The following is a 20512-nucleotide window of genomic DNA, read 5'->3' as shown; positions in this document are numbered from 1 at the left end:
TGCGGGAAACGATGATGATAACCAACAATATTGTTTGACGATGATGACCGCGGAAAATTATTTGAATTAAGCTATGATTGAGGAAGATTATGATAACTTTACTGCAGGAGACGATTATAATGTTTCCGTTACCGCTGAACAATATCAGGATTTTTTCAAGACCACAGAAGACAGTGGTGATGTTTGTGTTACTGAGTGAGATATTCAGGATTTTTCAGTTATTGCAGAAAATGATGATGGTGTCTCTACGACTGTGTTAGATGATTACAATATAACCTCGAGTTTGGCCTGACCAAAAATTTCAAAATGACACACTTCTAGAAAGTTTTTTTATATATTTTTTTGTAATATCTTCCTTCATTTACCTTTAACGTGGTATTTATTTAATGTGTTTAGAAGGGTTCAAAACATAAATTGGCTACGTGCAATTTTTGTAATTTCTGCATTATTATTTCTGTAAGCTACTTGGAAAACAACCCATTACTCCAAAATTATACTATATGAAAGTACATAAAGCCAGGGGTTGGTGTAGTAATCCTTCAGAAAATTTGGAAAAATTGTTATGATCAGTATTAAGAATCTATTTTTCAGGTGTCTGTACAGAGATTCGATAAATTTTGGTATCGACATATCACTATTTTTAGGAAGTTATTAATAAATAGCAGGTTTAAGGATTAGTTTTTAATTTTTGGATTATTTAATTAGTAATATATAAAAATTGAATACTTGTGTCAGGCAATATTACAGCAATCATAATTTGTTTCCCCTTAATGCTCTTTCCGATAACTAAAATAGCGAGCTGTGTTAGTGCTAAAACAGCATTGCGGGAGTTGGTGCAAAGCACGATGGAAATTTTAGTATAAAAAGTACGACCTGAACTACCTGGATTTTTTTTTTACTCATGAATTTTTTCTGGTTGGCCTAGTGGACACCCTGTTTATTCTTTTAACCCTAGGACTGCCTTGCGCCTGATGTTCTGATGTGTGCGCTCGGTGCCCAACGCCATTTAACGGCGTTTCGGACATTTTTTTTCTAAACGCTTACCACGCAATGAAAATGATCTAGAAGCTGATAATTTTGATGCCGTTGGAAAGAGGAGATTCTGAACTTTTATTTTAATACATAAACAAACCTCGTAGCACTACCAGATCAATATAATTGCTATTATAATTTGAACAATATTTTGGGCGTGTAGCATTTTCGAGCCGCAATCGACAAAATCTTGTAAAACACGTTTATCTATTATATTACTAGGCATGCGGCCTCAGGTCCGCCAATTGAGCGGAGTAAGCAAGCTTTGATATAAACAAATATAGTGAAAACAAACAAATATAGTGATAGGAGTGAAAACCAAGATGGCGGACATCTAGCATCACCTGCAAAGTGCTCCCATATCTAAAGTGTAGTTTAGTGGTAAAAAACAACAAAATTACTAATTAAACAACACACATACAAACAACAACTCATCAAGTGATTTTAAGACAATCAAGATTTTAAGTGACCCTCAAGAAAATCTCATGAAAAGCCAATATGACTAACTGAACAATGAACATGACTGTAAGTTATTAATACAAGTTTAATACCAAAAATAACATTTACCTCAAAAATTCATAGAGCAGATGGTTATCTTGTAAACATTGCATAGTTTAAAAGTTTCAATTTTACATAAGTGCCCAAATTCTTTAAATTAAACTCTGCAAATATATCAAACTGACAACCAAGCAGTGACGTCACAGCCAACTCACAGCTTTACACATTCATCACTTCCAACACGACACCTGCTGCCTGGGAGTGTTTGAACTGAGAGTTGCTGACTGGACGCTCAGCAAACTGACCACAGACACTGCCACTTCTAACAGTGTCTACAACCTACTACCAACCAGTAATACAGTGCAACACTGTATTCTTTATTACTCTACACAAATTTTTGACAACAGAAATAAATTTATTTATTTATTTAAATAGTTCTAAGCCTGACATAAAGAACCAGCCAAACTTTTCAAAACTGATATAATTTTTTAACCTGAACCTCAAGATTCCTGACATAAAGAACCAGCCAAACTTTTTAAGATTCCTGACATAAAGAACCAGCCAAACTTTTCAAAACTGATAAAATTTTACACCTGAACTTCAAGATTCCTGACATAAAGAACCAGCCAAACTTTTCAAAACTGATACAATTTTTAACTCGAACCTCAAGACTCCTGACATAAAGAACCAGCCAAACTTTTCAAAACTGTTATAATTTTTAACCTAAACCTCAAGATTCCTGACATAAAGAACCAGCCAAACTTTTCAAAACTGATACAATTTTACACCTGAACTTCAAGACCCCTGACATAAAGAACCAGCCAAACTTTTCAAAACTGATATAATTTTTAACCTGAACCTCAAGATTCCTGACATAAAGAACCAGCCAAACTTTTCAAAACTGATACAATTTTACACCTGAACTATGTCGAAGAACAAAAAAGTTTCAAAATATCCCTGTGGTGAATGCAACATCGGTGTAAAATACTCCAGTATAAAATGTACTGGTCCCTGCAACTCCTGGTTTCATGGTGGGTGTGTCAATATCACAGAAAAACAATTAAAAAACCTTTCTAAAGAAGACATTTTCCTATGGAGGTGTAACAATTGTAGTGATCTTTCCCTCACCTCTGGAAAGCCAGCGTTACAACTAAAAGAAGACCAAACTCCCACACCCCCAAATCAAATATCCTCTGAAAGTCAGGGTAACAAAATGGGCGAGGTAGAAAACAAAATTCTAGAACTAGAAAACTCAGAAGATCCCGATTTAGAAACTTCTCTAACACTTGCAGCAGAAGTTGGAAACGCACTTCTAGCACAAAATAGCAAACTAAGAGAAGAAGTACTCAACCTGACTCAACAAAACTCGAGTCTGGCCCAGAAACTAACAAACATACAAACCATCGACATCATGAACTACCACGCTCAAATTGAACAACTAGAAGATGAGAAAAATACTATTCTAATTAGAAACAACGACCTAATCGAAACAATAACTGAACTAGAACACCAATTGGAAAAGGAAGTAAGCCTGAGAAACACTCTCACAAAAACATTTGAAGATTATGACAAAGACAGGGAAGAAACTTTTAATAGCTTCAACACAAAAATAAAGGACATGGAGAATGAAATTAAATGCCTTAGGCAAAAAAATACATGCAGCAGAATAAACACCGGAGAAGAATCTACAAAATCATTCAGAGAGACAAGCACACAGACAACCACTACAGAGGCGAAGGACCTCACAAACAAAACCACAGTTTCAGACAACAAAAATCCAGAAGCATCAAACACAGAAACACTAATTCTACTTGAACTAAAGGCCCTAAAAGAAAAACAGAATAATATGGAGTCAAAAATGAAGAAATTAGAAGATAAAATAACAGTAGAAGATTCCCAGCAACTAATAACTGAGAAAAAGGAGACTCCTTGCAAGCCAATTAACACACCAAGACGAGTTTCATATAATAAAAACAAATTGGCAACTACTAAGAAAACCCATTTCAGTGTTTCCTTGCAAATAGCAAAAAGCAAGTTGAGGAAAGAAGCACCAGAACACCAAAGTCAACCACAACAAACAAAAAAACAAAATATTAAAAAACCCAAGGCCATCAAAATTCCAAAAGGAGTTTGCTCTACTTTCAAGGGCACTATATCTCCCCCAAACAAATCAACTAAACCAAAGAACACAGGGAAACCCCCGATCACCGCCAAGCTTCTTAAGCCGGGAGAGACCATTGAAGACTTCTTTTGGAAAAATATAGACCTATATAAAAAGAATATTCTGTCACACACCAAGCGACTAAACATGACCGAGATGGACTGCCTCTCTTCTCAAGGAGAACAGAAACATGAGCAGCTGCAAGAACCCAATTCAAGTCAACAATCTAATCACTCTACAGTGCCCCATACTATAACCCCTTTTTTAGAAACAAACAGCCTGAAAAAAGCAAAAGAAAAATCTGCAAATCTCCAAATAATTCTTGTGTAGCAATAATGCACCAAAATATTAGAGGACTTGCTACAAAGACGAACAGACTACACCATATTCTCAATGACACAAAACCAAGCATTCTAGTCTTGACTGAACACGGACTGAAAAAAACAGAGCTAGAAGCTACAAAAATTCCCGGCTACTCTTTAATTACCCACTTTAGTAGAGAAGAACATAAACTTGGAGGTGTTGCAATATATTCCAAGGAATCCCTTGCTGATACAGTATCAGCTATTAACATATCAAACACATGCCAGGAGTTAATATTCGAAGCAGCAATGATTCGCATGCAGACAACAAAGAAAAAGGATATCTACATTCTGGGAATCTATAGACCACCAATCGAAAATGCAAGAATTGCCCTTGACCTCCTATCAGACACGCTAGAACTACAAGAAGTACACAAGAAAAACATAATACTTATCGGTGACATAAATATCGACAGGCTCACCCAAGATTCCAAAAACACCATGCTGGAAGAAGAGTTAACCACACAAAACATCTGGAGATTTCCTCTAGAGGCCACCAGAATAACCCATGACACAGCCACTTCAATAGACTGTATATGCTCAAACATACCATGTGCGTATATTACTGGACAAGTTGTGCATACTGGTCTATCTGACCACACTGCGCAGCTGTGCCTGCTGAAAACACACCAAGAAGACACTTCCCAAAGATTTGTAATGAAAAGAAGCCTAAACAACACAAACCTAAACAATCTGAAGGCCCACCTCCATCTACAAAATTGGGAACATGTTTACTCTTCACCCAATCTTGAAACCTCCTACAACAAATTTCATAATATTCTTCAAACAGCACTGGATTATACATGCCCATTAAAGAAAACTAAAATTATTAAAAACAAAAAACATATGAAGTACTACGATCCTGAAGCAAAATACCTTAAAGAGAACTTTTTGAAAGCTCTGCAAAAGTTTGAGTTAACGAACAGAAATGAAGACAAATTAGAAATGATTAATAGAAAAAGGATATACGACATGAAACTAAGAAACCTAAAAATGTCCTCAACAGCTAGCTTCATAGAACAAGCTGACAACAAACCAAAAGCACTATGGCAAGTTATAAACAAGGAAAGGAAAGGAAAATGTGAAGAGAAAACCCTTGCAGAATTAGAAATAAATGGCAAACTCACAAACAACACAAAAGAAATGGCCGAACACTTCAACACATTCTTCTCAAATATAGCAGAAAATACCCTTGACCAAAACAGAGCAATCGTTATAGACCCTGAAACAGTGCTGAGTGGAGAGGAACCAGTCTGCCCAATACACCTTACCCTAACTTCAACATCCTATAAAGAAGTTAAAACGATAATAAACTCCCTAAAAGCCAAAACATCAAGTGGAATAGATGAGTTTTCCTCTAAGATGATAAAGCACTGCTCTCAAGAACTCATCTCTCCTCTGGTTTATCTTATAAATAAATCATTTAAAGAAGGCAAATTCCCATCCGCCATAAAAGTCAGTAAAATATACCCCAAACATAAAAAAGGACCAACTGAAAATGCTCAAAACTACAGGCCCATTTCTCTCATCTCCAGTTTCTCTAAAATCATAGAAAAAATTGCTCTGGCTAGATTAATGGCACATCTTAATCATAACAAACTCTTAACTGACAACCAACATGGCTTTCGGAAGAATAAATCTACATCCTCAGCTATAACAGCACTAATTGAGTACGTCCTAGACCAGATAGAAAACGAACAATACATTTCCGCCATCTTCCTTGATTACAGTAAGGCTTTTGACTGCCTGGGCCACGACCTGATAGGCAAGAAACTTGAAAGACTCGGTATAAGAAACTCTGCGCTAGAATGGTTCAAAAGCTACCTAACGGGACGTTCACAAGTCGTGGAACTGAAAAACTCATCAAATGAAGTCACAGAAAGTTTCAAATCTTCAAAAAGCAAGCTGACAAGAGGAGTTCCACAAGGCTCTGTATTAGGCCCGATTCTATTCATCTTATTGACTAATGACTTCCCCAAACAAATTGAGAGTGAAAATGCTGTTGCAATCATGTATGCAGATGACACAACCATTTTGATCAAGGACAACACAGCCCAAAGCCTTTACCTTAATTCAAAATCGATCTTAAATAAAGCTATCCTCTACTCAAAGAACAATGACTTAGCAATAAATCCCACAAAAACTACAACTCTGAATTTCAGTAAGAAAAAAGACATAGTCCCTCAATTAGAGGATGTAACAATAGAAAACTACACAAAATTTCTCGGTGTTATCCTTGATAACAAACTGACATGGAAAGAGCACATCTACCACCTAAGCAAAAAAATCAGTACTGGAATATATGTCGTCAGAAGGATAAACTACATAGGCGGACTCTCTGTGGCCAAAACAGCTTACTTCGCACTGGTAGAGTCGCATCTTAGATATGGCTTGACAGTGTGGGGAGGAACTTCAACAAAAAATATGAATCGAATTCTTGTCCTTCAAAAGAAAGCCATAAGAGCCCTCGCCAACCTTGTACCACCACAGACTTGCAGACTAGCATTCGTAAACCTAGGAATCCTCACAGTGGTGTCTCTCTACATACTTGAAACCATTAAGTATGTGAATGAAATAAACCCCCCAAGAAACCAAGACCTGCACCACTACAACACCCGTCATGGCTCCAAATTTGCACTACCAGTTCACCGAACAACTCTTTGGGAGAAAAAACCTTCCTACACCGGCTGCAAGCTGAGGAACCATCTACCTGACTACCTGAGAGACCTGACTGGCAACAAGCTACACCAGGAGCTGAAGAAGTGGCTAATCGCAAGACCCTTCTACTCAATAAAGGAATTTTATGAAAATTAACATGTACAATTCACTATTGTATTGACACTATTGTAATTCTTGACGAATTAACAATAAAGAATATTGTATTGTATTGTATTGTATTGTAATAACTTTAATTTGTTTTCATGATTCAAATTGAATACATGATGACGTCACCATAGCAACAATCCAATTGAATTCTCGTGGTTGGTTGGAAGAGTTGAAGGAAATATGAATCCAGTCAGCTGTTTCTATTAGGTCATTGATTTTTACTTGTATATATGAGTGTGTGAAACTGTGTGTTTGTAATAGTATAAAGAAAGATAAGTATTATTTTGTCAATATCCTAATGTTTGTTTAGCTCCCATTTATGTAATAGGCCTATAGGCTTCCTTCTCATTTTCTCCAACTAAAACATTCAGCCAATGAGTAAACTTTGCTCAGCGAACAGAATGACAGAAGAAGGTGACTATATATAGCAATACCATAGTCAATGGTCACCACAGGAAATAAGGCGTGGCTAATTTCACGAGCTGATGATACCCTGAAAAATATGGTATGGTTGCCGCGACGCTAGTGGCTTTGAATTGGTGACGTTTGCGCTAGCTCCGCCCCGTTGCCAAAATAGGCCTACTGTATTCAATAAATAGATTAGATTTTAAAGACGGGACTGGATAGAGAATTGATGAATTAAACAAGAATATATTTATTCCTCATGCTAAATTACAGCATAATTAAGTAAAATACTGTATACGCATAATAAACTACTGTACAACAAAATTATTAAAATCAAATATAAAAGACGTTTTTATATTAGGCTATGGCAATTTAATTTGAGAACCTGCACTGTGTTGATGTTAAGCCTATGTTATTGGGTTGTAGTAAATTTTCAACCTGACATAAAAATGCCAACATGCTGTTCTGTTAGCTGTAATAATTCATCTTATAGTATTACGGAAAAAAATTGGAATATTATATCACGCTTATTTTGTAACTGGACTCCCGTACAGACCAAGCAGTCTAGGCTCTACTTTTTGTAATTATTGCCTTATTATCTTCATCTTTTACCCAAAAGGGATTGATGGCGTCAGACTTTCAAATAAAAAATATATACATTTAAACAAACAGACATAAATTACTGAACATATATTTACAACATTGGCATGTGTAATTGTAACTGTGTCTGTATATCTGCACAGAGAAAATTATTTCCACACTTATAAGTTATAAATTGGACAACACAAGTTAACAAGTTTAGTTAAATATTTAATTATAATAGATAGCTATAACTGAACTTCTGTATAGGCCTAGCAATCTAGGCATTGGGCCTACGCATCGTAATCGTAACTGTACAAGCCTAACCAATTATTTACACGCCTTAGTTAAAGTGGACTTCTATAAATTCCTAGGTAATTATTTATTTATTCTAGTCGCAACTGGACTTGAGTGTGCAAGCCCAGAAAATCACTGTATTTATTTAGGATAGGCTACCGTTAATAATATTTGAAAATACTGAATTCCTGCTTCGGAAATACAGTTTCTATAGTTTTCAATTTGAATACTCTCTTTTACTGTTTATAAACTAAGTACCTGGAGACTGAGCTATGCTCGGGGAAAATCATTCCCCCCACTCTGCGATGCCAGCCTTTACTACTTCCTTCACCATTTCCTAGGTCATTGTTTCCTTCCCTTCTCATAGCATTTAAGTATTACTGATACATTAATCTAACTGCCACAAACGGTTCCCACACTCTGCGATGCTAAACTTTACTACTTCCTACGTCGTGGACATGTTGTCATCTCTTTCCATTGCATTTTAGAATTTTAAATACATTTTTTTTTTTTTTTGTCCTAAGGACGCTAGGCACGAGCCTGGGATTGTTTTTCACATTACTTCAGGCTAGACCTAGGGGTTGCGGCATTATCACTTAGATAAAATCCATTGGTGACTTGGCGGGGATCGAACCCGGGACCTCAGGGACTGAAGTCCCGCGCTCTAACCACTACGCCAGCTCGCTCCCCAAAATTTTAAATACATTAATCTAATTGCCAACAACATTTCCCACACTCCGCACTGCTAGCATTTACTAATTCTTTAACCATTTCCTATGTCTTGCACATCTTTCCATCCCATCTCATAGAATTTCAGTATTTCAATTTCAGATACAGAAATCGAACTGTTACAATTGGTTTCCAGTTCCCAGACTCCACAGTGCTCGCCTTTACTACTTCCTTCACCTCTTCCTACGTCGCGGACCTGTTTCCCTCCCTTCCCATTGCATTATAAGATTGCAGATACCTTAATCTAATCCTTATAAACAGTTCCCACACTCCGGACTGCTCGCCTTGACTACTTCCTTTACCATTTCCTACGTCGCGGACCTGTTTCCCTCTCTTCCCATAGCATTTTAGGATTGTAGATACCTTAAACTAATCGTCATAAACAGTTCCCACAATCCGGACCGCTCACCTTTACTGCTTCCTTCACGACTTCCTACGTCGCGGACCTGTTTCCCTCCCTTCCCATAGCATTTTAGGATAACAGATACCTTAATCAAATCGTCATAAACAGTTACCACACTCCGGACTAATATTTACCACAAAACTAATAACAACAATTAAAAGAAATAATAATCTGCTTGGAATAATTCAGTAAGGCCGCCAGAAATTATTCGATTCGGTGTATTGTTAATCAACGCTTAATGGTATTCACCGACTCCTTTTCTTTTGTACTGTCTTTTGTAAATAGGCCATATGTGCATGTGCAAGCTGAGGTGCCCGTGGGTACAGAATGTCGAGTCGCATACGCTACGATTCTTTGTTTACATCAACGTTGTTGTTGTTATCTCGTAACCATCATGGCAACTCATAAGACTCATGTTAAACATTGCAAATTTTATGTCAGTCTTAAATTGTACAGGTATCATCAAATTGAAATTTGTTTGTTTCGAAACATCAAAAATATTTGTCGAAATACCCCTGGTAAGTTTGGATTCAATATGTTCAGCCGTTATTGAGTTAATTGATTACATAGTTTGCATAAGTTCCGATCTCAAAGAGCTTCGCTTTATCAATCAATATCTTTACTGATAGTCAAGCGACCTTAAAAGCATTAAACTCTTACGAATTCAACTCCAGGCTCGTGTGGGATTGTCTTGCTTCTGTGTCTGAGTTGGGTAGGAGAAATGACCTTACGCTTTGCTGGGTACCAGGACACTCAGGCATTGAAGGAAATGAAGCTGCAGACAGATTGGCAAATACTGCCTCTGCGACATCATTGTTAGGCCCGCAACCCTTCTGTGGCATCTCACGAAACAGTGTATGTTCTGCGATTGCGTCATGGGCCAAGGAAAAGCATCGCAAACGCTGGGTCGATGTTCCCCTTCTTAGGGTCAGCAAGCTTACTCTGTTTAGGCCTTCCAAAAAGGTTGCCTGTGACCTCTTGAGACTAGACAGACGAAGAATTAAATTAATTGTTGAACTGATAACTGGTCATGGAAGATTCAGGAAACATCTACAACGGATGGGCTTATATGATGGTGAACCGATCTGTAGGTACTGTGATAGGTCAGAAGAGACAGCTGATCACTTACTCTTTGATTGTATTGAGCTCTCTGACGCTAGATCGATAACTCTTGGAAATATGGCTAGAGGTAGATTTCTTCCTGAGGATGAACTAATTGGGAAGCTACAGGCATTCATTGGGCGCCTCAACTTGTAGGTCAACAAGAAAGCAATTAAGTATCTGGGGTGCGCAATAATTCGATTTCGGATGAAGTGCTTTAAGGTCTCGACCTGCCCCTGTCAGATAAGATAAGATAAGATAAGCTTCGCTCGCTCCGCTCAATTAAAGCGATACAATCAATTTTTATGTAAACAGTTAAGGCCATTTACCAAATAAAAATATAGGCCTATGGCACATTAAAATGAAGCCTAGAGTGTGTAGATTTGCCGAAAAGTATTGATATGGACGAACTTCCTAAGGGCTCTGCCCCACAGGCTGATTTCCAAAGGGCTACGCCTGGCATGCTTCCAAAGTTTACATGATTTAATTTAATTTAGTTAATGAAACAGCTGGTCAGTATAATAAATTGGTGTTTGTTTATTTACTCGAAAAAGATGTTTGTGACGCTTAATGTAGACTTAGGAGGGTTATGTTTGATTTTAAAGAAAGGTTGTATACGTTTTGTAAAGTATTGCTCAAAGTTTCATTTTGTAATTTATATAGTAAGCTACATGTAAAGAGGCTTGACTAAAGTTGAAGAATAAATTATGGTAAAACATGTCATTCGTGAAGCATCAATATGAAGCAGTTTATGTTATTGCTACACTAAGGTAGGTTGTCATACATTTTGTATCTATTAACATAAAAAGTAGGGGTTTGTTGAAAGTAAGTAGGTTTACACTTTTAAATCGTTTTATATTTTCAAACTAAATCACAGAGTTGTCGTGTTTTAAACCACACATCAGAATCACTTTAATAGCTCTCTAGGTCACATTTTCTTCCCGTTGCAAAGCACGGGTATAGCAGCTTGTATTTATCATATTATAGTAAAGTACAAAAATTAGAACTAACTTTGAATAACTAATTTTTGTTTTTGGAAAAACTAAAATTTTGTTTTTCAAGTCATATAAAGCTTTATACCATAGCTATAAATAAACTATAACTTTGTACAATATGACATTATTCTGAATAAATGTATTGTTACCTTTAGTAATATAGCAACTTTTGTGTATAAATTGTATACTTCTGATTATTTTTATGTTTCAAATATTCAGCGCAAATTTGTTGATTTTCCCCAATTTCCGTATTTTCCCCTGTAATTCTGGTAAACAAATTATTTAAAACAAATTAATAACATTTCCACGTAGGGAAATAAATTGCCTACATTTCATATAGGTATCTTAGATTGCCTGTACAAAATTTGGTGTAAAAATGCTAGGCTCTGCTTTTGAAAGTTATTTAGAAAATTTGAACTTTTGTTTATATTTTCACATTTTGCAAAAAAATACAAACTGGGATTCCTAAAATTTTATTTTATTCAAAATCTCCTATCTTTTTTGAACAAAGCAAGTATGAATATGATTAAGTTATCAACAGTACTTTAGGCACTGTGAACTGTTTAAAAAACCTCTGCAAAATAGCTAAAATTACCAGGGCACCGAGTAATTTTGCATTTAACAGGCCTAGGGTAAAAAAAAAATTTAAAAAGCAGTACAGGAAAATTAATTTAGCACTGACTTGGAGACCATTAAAAAATTGAATTAAATAATTTTTGTAGTAAATGCTTTTAAAATAAATAAGTCACACTTCGAGTTGCACAATTGTAGGCTAGTGAAAACAAATGTGCAGTATCAGGGCGTCCAGCCAACCTGGAAACCGGGAATCACGTGAATTTTGTTAGCAACTTTATTATTATTTTCTTGGCACTGTTTTTCAATCTAAAACTGCAGAGGCCTATTGTAATCTTGTATTACTCAATGGTGAATAAACTTCTTGATTCTTAGGAACCTGGATATTTGAATTTTCGAATAATCGCTGAAAAAAACGTCTGAAGATGTTGATTATTTGTGTTTTGCATAATTAGAAATGTTGATTGCGGAAAACTATCACGGATGTTACGCGATCGTGAGAAATGATCACGGAAGTTGCCGCTATGGTGACAAGTCACCATTAGGATATTGGAACGTTTACGTTTAGGGTGTAATAATTAAAATAACAACTACATTTGGGAGTGAAATAAAACCCGGCCAATTACATGGTTACGGTTTGCTGGAATCTTCAGGACTCGAGAGCAAGGAAACTTTTGGATCGGAGGTTGATACATGGAGGGAAAAGTGGCGTGATGGGTTGTAGCCACAGTCACCTGATCGTAGTCAGGCTACAAATGCAAAACATATTGCAAACTGTTTTATTACACAAATATAAATATCCTAAAAATGGCAACATTATGGTACATTATTGTATACACTACATTTCCTCCCTTTAAGTTTAAAATTAATTTTTCTTATATATTTATCAACACATCAAACCAATTAAATAATCCAATAAAACCTGAAACAAAATAATTTTCTTACAAAACAATAAACATTGAAAACAATCAACCTTGATAAAATTGGAAACAAAACGCAAAAATAATATTTTCAAATTCAACCTTTCAGGAGGTTTTTTTTCTCTGGCAGATCGCCTCAATTGTGCCAATTGTTTGGGTCGATCAGCTGATCGTACAGGTGATGGAAAGGTCACGTCCGGTGGAGTAAGCGATGAGCGCTTACAGATACTACTATGTTTACTATGTCCTGGAGTACGAGGTGTACTCGGCATTTCCAGTCTCATGGGTGAAGCCCGACCATCTGACTGAGCGTTGTTACGCACATCCTGGTCAAACATGTGTTCAGCCGGAGGCAACATTACCTCTCTAGCAATGTCATTCTGTTGATCATTCAAATTTACCTTAATTTTTAACCCGACCAGCTGGTCAATATGACATTTCCATACAATACCTGAGTCTAATTTTACTAAATAAGAAACAGGACTTAACACTTTAATCACTACACCTTGTGTATGTTTATTTCTTCCCCTGTAATCACAGACTAAAACCGGCTGTCCTATTGACAGCTCTCTAGTTTGACTGCCCCCTTTGTTTACGACTTGTTTGTTTTGGTTTAGTTTAGCTGGAGTTTCATTGGTTTTTTTAATGTTTTATGTACTGCATTTCGATATGCTAACAAAAATCTACTTAAAGCTAAGTCTGGATTTTCATAGAAAACAAAGCCTCTCTTATTCTTTTCTTTACTGATTTACAGCATTTTCCGCTTGGCCATTACTAGCGGGAAAATAAGGTGGTGTAAGTGTATGCCTAACCCCATTAGCTTTCAAAAACTGGCTAAACTCACAGGATGTAAAAGGAGGGCCATTGTCTGTGACACACTGTTCCGGGATTCCAAACCTTGCGAACATAGGTCTCAATTTATTTATAACCACTTTGGCAGATGTGGATCTGACCTCCTCTACTTCTACCCATTTACTATAAGCATCAACTACAACCATATACAACTTTGAGTTAATAGGGCCTAGAAAATCTATGTGTAACTGTTGCCACGCGGATTTTGGGTATTCCCATCCATGTAAATATGACCTTGACGGGTTTTGACGTTCCATGAGACACTGCGAGCAACTATTGGCAAGTTCTTCTATGTCTTTATCTATTGAAGGCACCACAGATAAGAACAGGCTAGAGCCTTCATTTTGACTATCCCTAGATGTCCACAATGCAATTCTTGTAACAGTACCATTTTGTTCATTTTTGGAATGACAACCTGATAACCCCACATTAATATACAATGCTCAATAGTTAGTTTGCTCGGCCTTATGAAATAAGGTCTTAATTCTTTGTTTACCTCATTAGGCCAGCCGTACAAGACATAGCCAGATACCTTATTTAACTCAGTGTCTTTTTGGTTTTCCCTCTTAATATCAACAAAATTTATTGTAATATCTCCCTCCGCTAAAAATTGCAAATTGGTTCCTACATAAGGATTTTCCTCATACTGTTCGTTAACATGTCCAGCTTGTTAAGGTAAGCGAGATAAACAATCTGCAGACACATTTCACTGAGAGGAAACATATTGTATGTCAAAATCATAACTGGCTAAAAATAAAGCATACCTTTGTAATCTGCTAGCGGCAAAAGCCGGAAGTCCCTTTTTAGGGCCAAAAATTGACAACAATGGTTTGTGGTCTGTTGAGAGTTTGAATTTTCTACTAAACAAATACTGATTAAATATTTTAACCGCAAAAACATTAGCTAAAGCTTTTTTGTCTATTACAGAGTAGTTTGATTCAGATTTTGACAATGTTCTTCATGCAAAACAAAAGATTCAAGATTCAAAAATTCTTTATTCACACAGTACAAATTTTTATTTATGAATAGTGTCTAGTCTATTGTTACTTTCTACTTAAATTAGCAATATGAAACAGTTAAACATTACAAAATATTGGCTACATTATTTAAAATTGAAATTAATTAAATCTTCTCTTCTGTAAGGTGCCAGGTCAAGTAAGAATGTCTTCAGTTTTTTCATAAATTTTTATTTGTCCTTTTCGTTTTTTATTAAAACTAGGAAGTTTAAAAAAAATAGTTTCCAATATAAGAAGGTTTATTTTTAAAAAGTTCAAGTCTTGGTTGTTCTTTAACTAAATAATTTTTACCCCTTGTATTATAATTATGCACAGGTAATTCTTGAGTCTCAGCAATAATAAAAAAATATTTAATTGTTTCAAAAATATATATACGACGTTAGTAACCTTAAAACACCAAATCAAAGAGAGCGATAGAGAGAGAGAGAGGGAGGGAGGGAGGAACATTGAGACATAAGTCACATCCGCCAAGACTCGAGACGGAGATCAAATCAAATCAATCTTTATTTTAACAAGTAATAATGCGGCATTAAAATATATAATATACAAAAATTATCACTGTGTGTGATAATAGTTCAACACTGGCTGCTCAATGGTTATCTTGGTTTTATTTTCACACATAAAAAAAAAATTCACTTCTTAGTCTAATAATAACATTATAAATCAAATATATCTATTAGATGGTTGTCAAGAGGGATGGTGCGGGGAGTGTACAGTCCAATCGAAAATTCATGCTGAAAATGTGATTTCTTAAACGTAATAAGATCCTAATATTAATTATAGTTTTTTTTATATTGATATTTTTAGTCTAAAAACAAATTTTTATAAAACAAAAGAATGATTTTACTGTATTTATATCGGTAGAAGCTTTGTATACAAACGTGTACCACCTTAGACGTTCCTGCATACCACCATTTGGGAACCGCTGATCTAGAGTATAGCAAATTAAAATTTTTATTATTCAGAAATATGATGACTTAGAAAATTTAAATTCATTGACCGAAAGAATGACATTCCCATGGTTTGTTCCAGTTGAATCTGGCTTCACAATCCGTGCTCGAGGGACTGAACGCTGTTCTTGATCACCGAGGAGAGTTATTCATTCCCGAGTTGAGTCGTTCGTTCACTATAGAGTCCACAAAGACAAGACTGTTTGCTTGTCAGAATCCCGTGAGACAAGGTGGAGCGAGACGAGGTCTACCGCAATCATTTCTGAACAGGTTTACTCAGGTAAATTATATTCTTTACTTTTAGTGAATTTCCAATATAGGGAGTAAGCCTGTTACCGTAGTTCTCATAGTAAGACCTGGACCTGGAACTCCTCAAACTCAAATATCAAACTCAAACTCAAAATTTAGGCATTTGATACTTTCGATCATGTTTTGCTCTTTGAAAAAACTTGAATCAGCAGGGATAAGAGGTGTACCACTTTCATGGTTTAGGTCATATCTTTCTGGGAGGAGGCAGCTAGTTAAAATTAAGAAGAGCAAAAGTAGTATCCAGAGTATTAACTTCAATTTAACAAATGTACTGTGTAAATTGTATTTATATTGTGTAGTAGAAGCCAATCTGTCCATATTGCATATTTAATCATGTCTCTTGCAGCTTTCATGTTTTAGTATGTAAACTAGTCACATGTTTCAAAGTTAGTCATTCATTTATTTTTAATAAATACTGTAAAACAATTGTAGGTTTTACTAGATCAAAAATTTGGGAAAAAGTTTCACATTAATCGAATTTATATTGTAATTTCTTTATTGAACTTCATCTTTAGTTTTATCAGTCTACATTGTAAAGCTGTTGCAAACTTTGTTCTTTCGTAAAAATATTTAAACTGAGATCACTTCCTAATTATATAAATAGGGAAGGGAGGAAAACAGGTCCGCGACGTAGGAAGTGGTGAAGGAAGTAGTCAAGGCGAGCTGTCCGGAGTGTGGGAACTGTTTATGACAATTAGATTAAAATATCTGCAATCCTAAACTGAGTAAAATGCTATGGGAAGGGAGGGAAACAGGTCCGTGACGTAGGAAGTGATGAAGGAAGTAGTAAAGGTGAGCAGTCTGGAGTGTGGGAACTGTTTATGACAATTAGATTAAGGTATCTACAATCCTTATATGCTATGGGAAGGGTGGGAAACAGGTCCACGACCTAGGAAGTGGTGAAGTAAATAGTAAAGGCGAGCACTCTGGAGTGAGGGAACTGTTTATGACGATTAGATTCATGTATCTGCAATACTGAAATGCTATGAAAAGGGAAGGAAACGTGTCCACGATATAGGAAATGGTGAAAGTAGTAGTAAAGGGTAGCAGTGCGGAGTCTAGGGAATGTTTGTGGCAATTATATTAATTTATCTAAAATACTAAAATAGTATGGAAAGAGATGAAAACAGGTCCACGACGTAGGAAGTGGCGTAGGAAGTTAAGTAGTAAAGTTTGGCATCGCAGAGTGTAGGAACCGTGTGTGGCAGTAAGATTAATGTACTTTCCATCCTAAAATGCTATGAGAAGGGAAGGAAACAGGTCCATGACGTAGGAAATGGTGAAAGAAGTAGTAAAGCCAGCAGTGCAGAGTGTGGGAACTGTCTGTGGCAATTATGTATCTGCAATTCTAAAATGGTATAGGGAAGGAGGGCAAACAGATCCACGACGTAGGGAGTGGTGAAGGAAGTAGTAAAGTTGAGCAGTGTGGAGTTTGGGAATGGATTAATCTATCTGCAATACTAAACTGCTTTCAGAGTAAACTAATGATTTTCCCGGAGCAAAGCTCGGTCCCCAGGTACTTAATATAAAGTTAATAGCTCTTTTTTCCTTCTAAATACCAAACTGTTGCATTCATTCATAACAAATCACCTGTAATACAAACATGTAGTTATTTTTTTCTGTCATAAAATAAACCTCATTGGTATCAAAATCCTAGATTTTTCCTCTCTTACATTTTAACTACACTGCGCAGTGCACACTAACATTTGCTTAAAATATGAAGATAAGAGAACAGTGAAGGTTTATATTTCAGTGCAAATTGTTTGTTATCTAGGTGTATATGGAGCCATTGACAGCAGAGGACCTCTGTTTTATCACTTTAACCCTCTTCCCCCACCTCCCCTTTCCCTTGGTAGAAGGGATGGTTCGATTCACCTTACGACTTGCACAGGTAACATTAAGAAGAAACATGTTCATTATCTTTTTAATTTAACCCTTTGAACTCCATATATTATTTCATTGTGGTGTGAGTAGCCTCCAGATTGCGAATAATAACTAGTGATAGTGGTTTAAATACCTTATTCTTGCAATCCGATTGTTGTCTTCACAACCAGTTTCACACTAGTTGTGAAGACAATAATCGGATTGCAAGAATCTATACTTATTTAATACGCAAACAGGTTTTTTGTGACAATTACTCCTCCGAAACTACTGAACCGATTGACATGTTTTTGGTGTCATTGAGGCCCTGGAGCCCTTTAAAGTTTCGCATTTCTCCATAAGGATAACATGGGAGATAGTCAAAGTCTACTACATAATAATTGCTGTGTATTATGACTCTTAATGTATACCTACTACATTTCAATCAAGGATTGTGTACCTTAAAGTTTACGCATAATGGATCTTACTACTTTTTTTTTTAATGCTGGGAATAGTAAAATTTAGTGGAGAATAAGTTACCATGATTTAGAAAACTTTACTATAATAATTTATGTATTTAAATCACAAATCTTTGACATTATTAATTCATTTGAAACTAAACAGCTGATCGACAAATCAAACAAATCATCTACTTCATGTGAATAATGTTATTACACAAACATAAAATGTTTTAAAAATCTTTAACTACCCTACAACCTTGCTCGCTGCCTATAACATACTTGAACTTGAACACTTATTAATCTACTAAATATAATACACATACAGCTAGAAAATGGCTGGACTGCTTCCCTTCCGAGGCTTCATTATTACTGTTTAATTTTTGTCGTCGAGTCAATATATAATACGATGAATTTGTTTTCTAAATTCATATGTTATTTTGCGGGGCATTGAGCCGCACAGGTTCACTAGTAAGGTATTTAAACCACTATCACTAGTCCATATATTATTCTTTGTTTAACTTTAACTACGCCCGTTTATGTGTTTCCTTTGAAAGTGAATGATCATAGATTTAATTTTTTAATTTCAAGATTCAAGATCTTTATTTGTCACTAAGCAATACAAGTATTACAATAGACATCGTCAAAGTTGTGTTTTTTTTTTTAATAATACATTTTAAGATTAGTGGATGTGGGTACAAATAGTGAATGATTCATGAATATAATTTTATTCTGATATTCATATATTAATGATTTTTTTCTAATCTGGCCAAACACATAAAAGTTTGACACTCATTCATATTCCCTCACCTGATCTGATACATTATCAGTTGCTTAATTTTTTTTTTGTCTTGATATGTACATATTTAGTTATTAAGGCCTATTATTTTTGTATAATATTGAAAGTATTTTTGATTGTTTGTTTAACGATTGATGTAGGCCTACTAAGATTATTCTGTACCTTGACTGAGTCTCAAAACTGTACTTTGACCATAATTTTGACTTTGCTGATATCTAATGTATCCATATTGCAAATAAAGATTTAGGCCTACTTCTATTATTATTATTATTATTGTGAAAATGTTGGTTGTTGCCATACTTAGCAAACTTCATTCTCAATAGATACATTTCAAGGCCAATCTCCAATGTAATCGCTCATCTGTTTTTCACAAAGACACGTGGCCAACCCTTTTTTTCATTGAAACACAGATCAAGGCATAAATATGCCATATAAATATATAATTAATTTCCTTGTTGATGAAACGCCTTGTTTCAGTGGCAGAAGCAAACATTTTAATAGTTGCATTATTAGTTGGCAACACCACCAGTTTACCAGTTACCAGTTTGTATTGGAACAGGAATGTGGGAACGAGTGGGCGCAGCGTGGAGCCCCGTGGGAGATGAATCTACGTGATGTGACACGTTGGGCTCAAGCCATGGGTGAAAGAAAGCCCCATCCTGAGAGATATGTTCAGCTTGTGTACGCTGACAGGATGCGGACTGCGGTGGACAAGCAGAAGGTGACTTATTTTTGATAGTTCATAGCTCTGAAATGATGAATACTGTTAACTGTATTATGTTTCTTATCAAGAAGGTTTTAGGCCAGAGTATTTTTACCCACTGTTACTTTGGGTGACGTAGCTCAGGAATAAATCTCAGCACTCACTTACAAAACCCAACTTTATTATTACCCAAAACAATACAAAGATAAGTAACAATCGTAAAAGTAGAGTAGACTGGCACTATAAATCATTTAGTTAGAAACTGAAACCCCAGTTTGGAAAATATTCTAAACCTCAATTTGAAAACATTTAACATTGTCTTACCTGGATGGGCCTTCGGCACCCCCAGTAGGACCATGATGTCCTCCAGTAAACCAAACTCACCACTACACACAAAACTGACCCCATGATCAACACTAGCCTACTTAAAGCAACAGCCTTCAGTATGTCAGCACAACAAGTTATTGTTTAACAATACTTCCAGCCTTCTCGCACAACATTGCCAAACATTTCCTCTTCACAAACTCTTACCCCTCCTATTACATCCCCTCATTTCCTCCAGACAATGGCCCTAGTGTCTCAACTACATATAGATACTTCCACAAAAAGAGAAAAAAACATTTATAATAAAAACTGATTAAAATCTTTAAAATTGTAACAAAAGAAATTTATAATAAGACTTAG

General features: G+C 35.8%; 1 protein-coding gene across 3 annotated transcripts in view; it reads left to right on the top strand.

The window, feature by feature from the left end:
- Window positions 1-20512, top strand: part of LOC128985729 (midasin-like) — a 180362-nt gene that overhangs the window by 145269 nt on the left and 14581 nt on the right. For 2 of the 3 annotated variants that reach the window (XM_054405542.1, XM_054405544.1), the window contains 3 exons: window positions 15782-15979; window positions 17783-17899; window positions 19685-19846. In XM_054405542.1, coding sequence (XP_054261517.1) covers window positions 15782-15979; window positions 17783-17899; window positions 19685-19846 — 477 coding nt within the window. The remainder of the gene's footprint in view (window positions 1-15781; window positions 15980-17782; window positions 17900-19684; window positions 19847-20512) is intronic. The other variant, XM_054405543.1, reaches the window with a different exon arrangement.

The sequence above is a fragment of the Macrosteles quadrilineatus genome, unplaced genomic scaffold (genome assembly GCF_028750875.1).
Source record: "Macrosteles quadrilineatus isolate MER2022 unplaced genomic scaffold, UCM_ALF_1.0 Scaffold_2__2_contigs__length_208266976, whole genome shotgun sequence".
NCBI classification, from domain to species: Eukaryota; Metazoa; Arthropoda; class Insecta; order Hemiptera; family Cicadellidae; genus Macrosteles; species Macrosteles quadrilineatus.
This window is presented reverse-complemented; position numbering and strand designations above follow the sequence as displayed.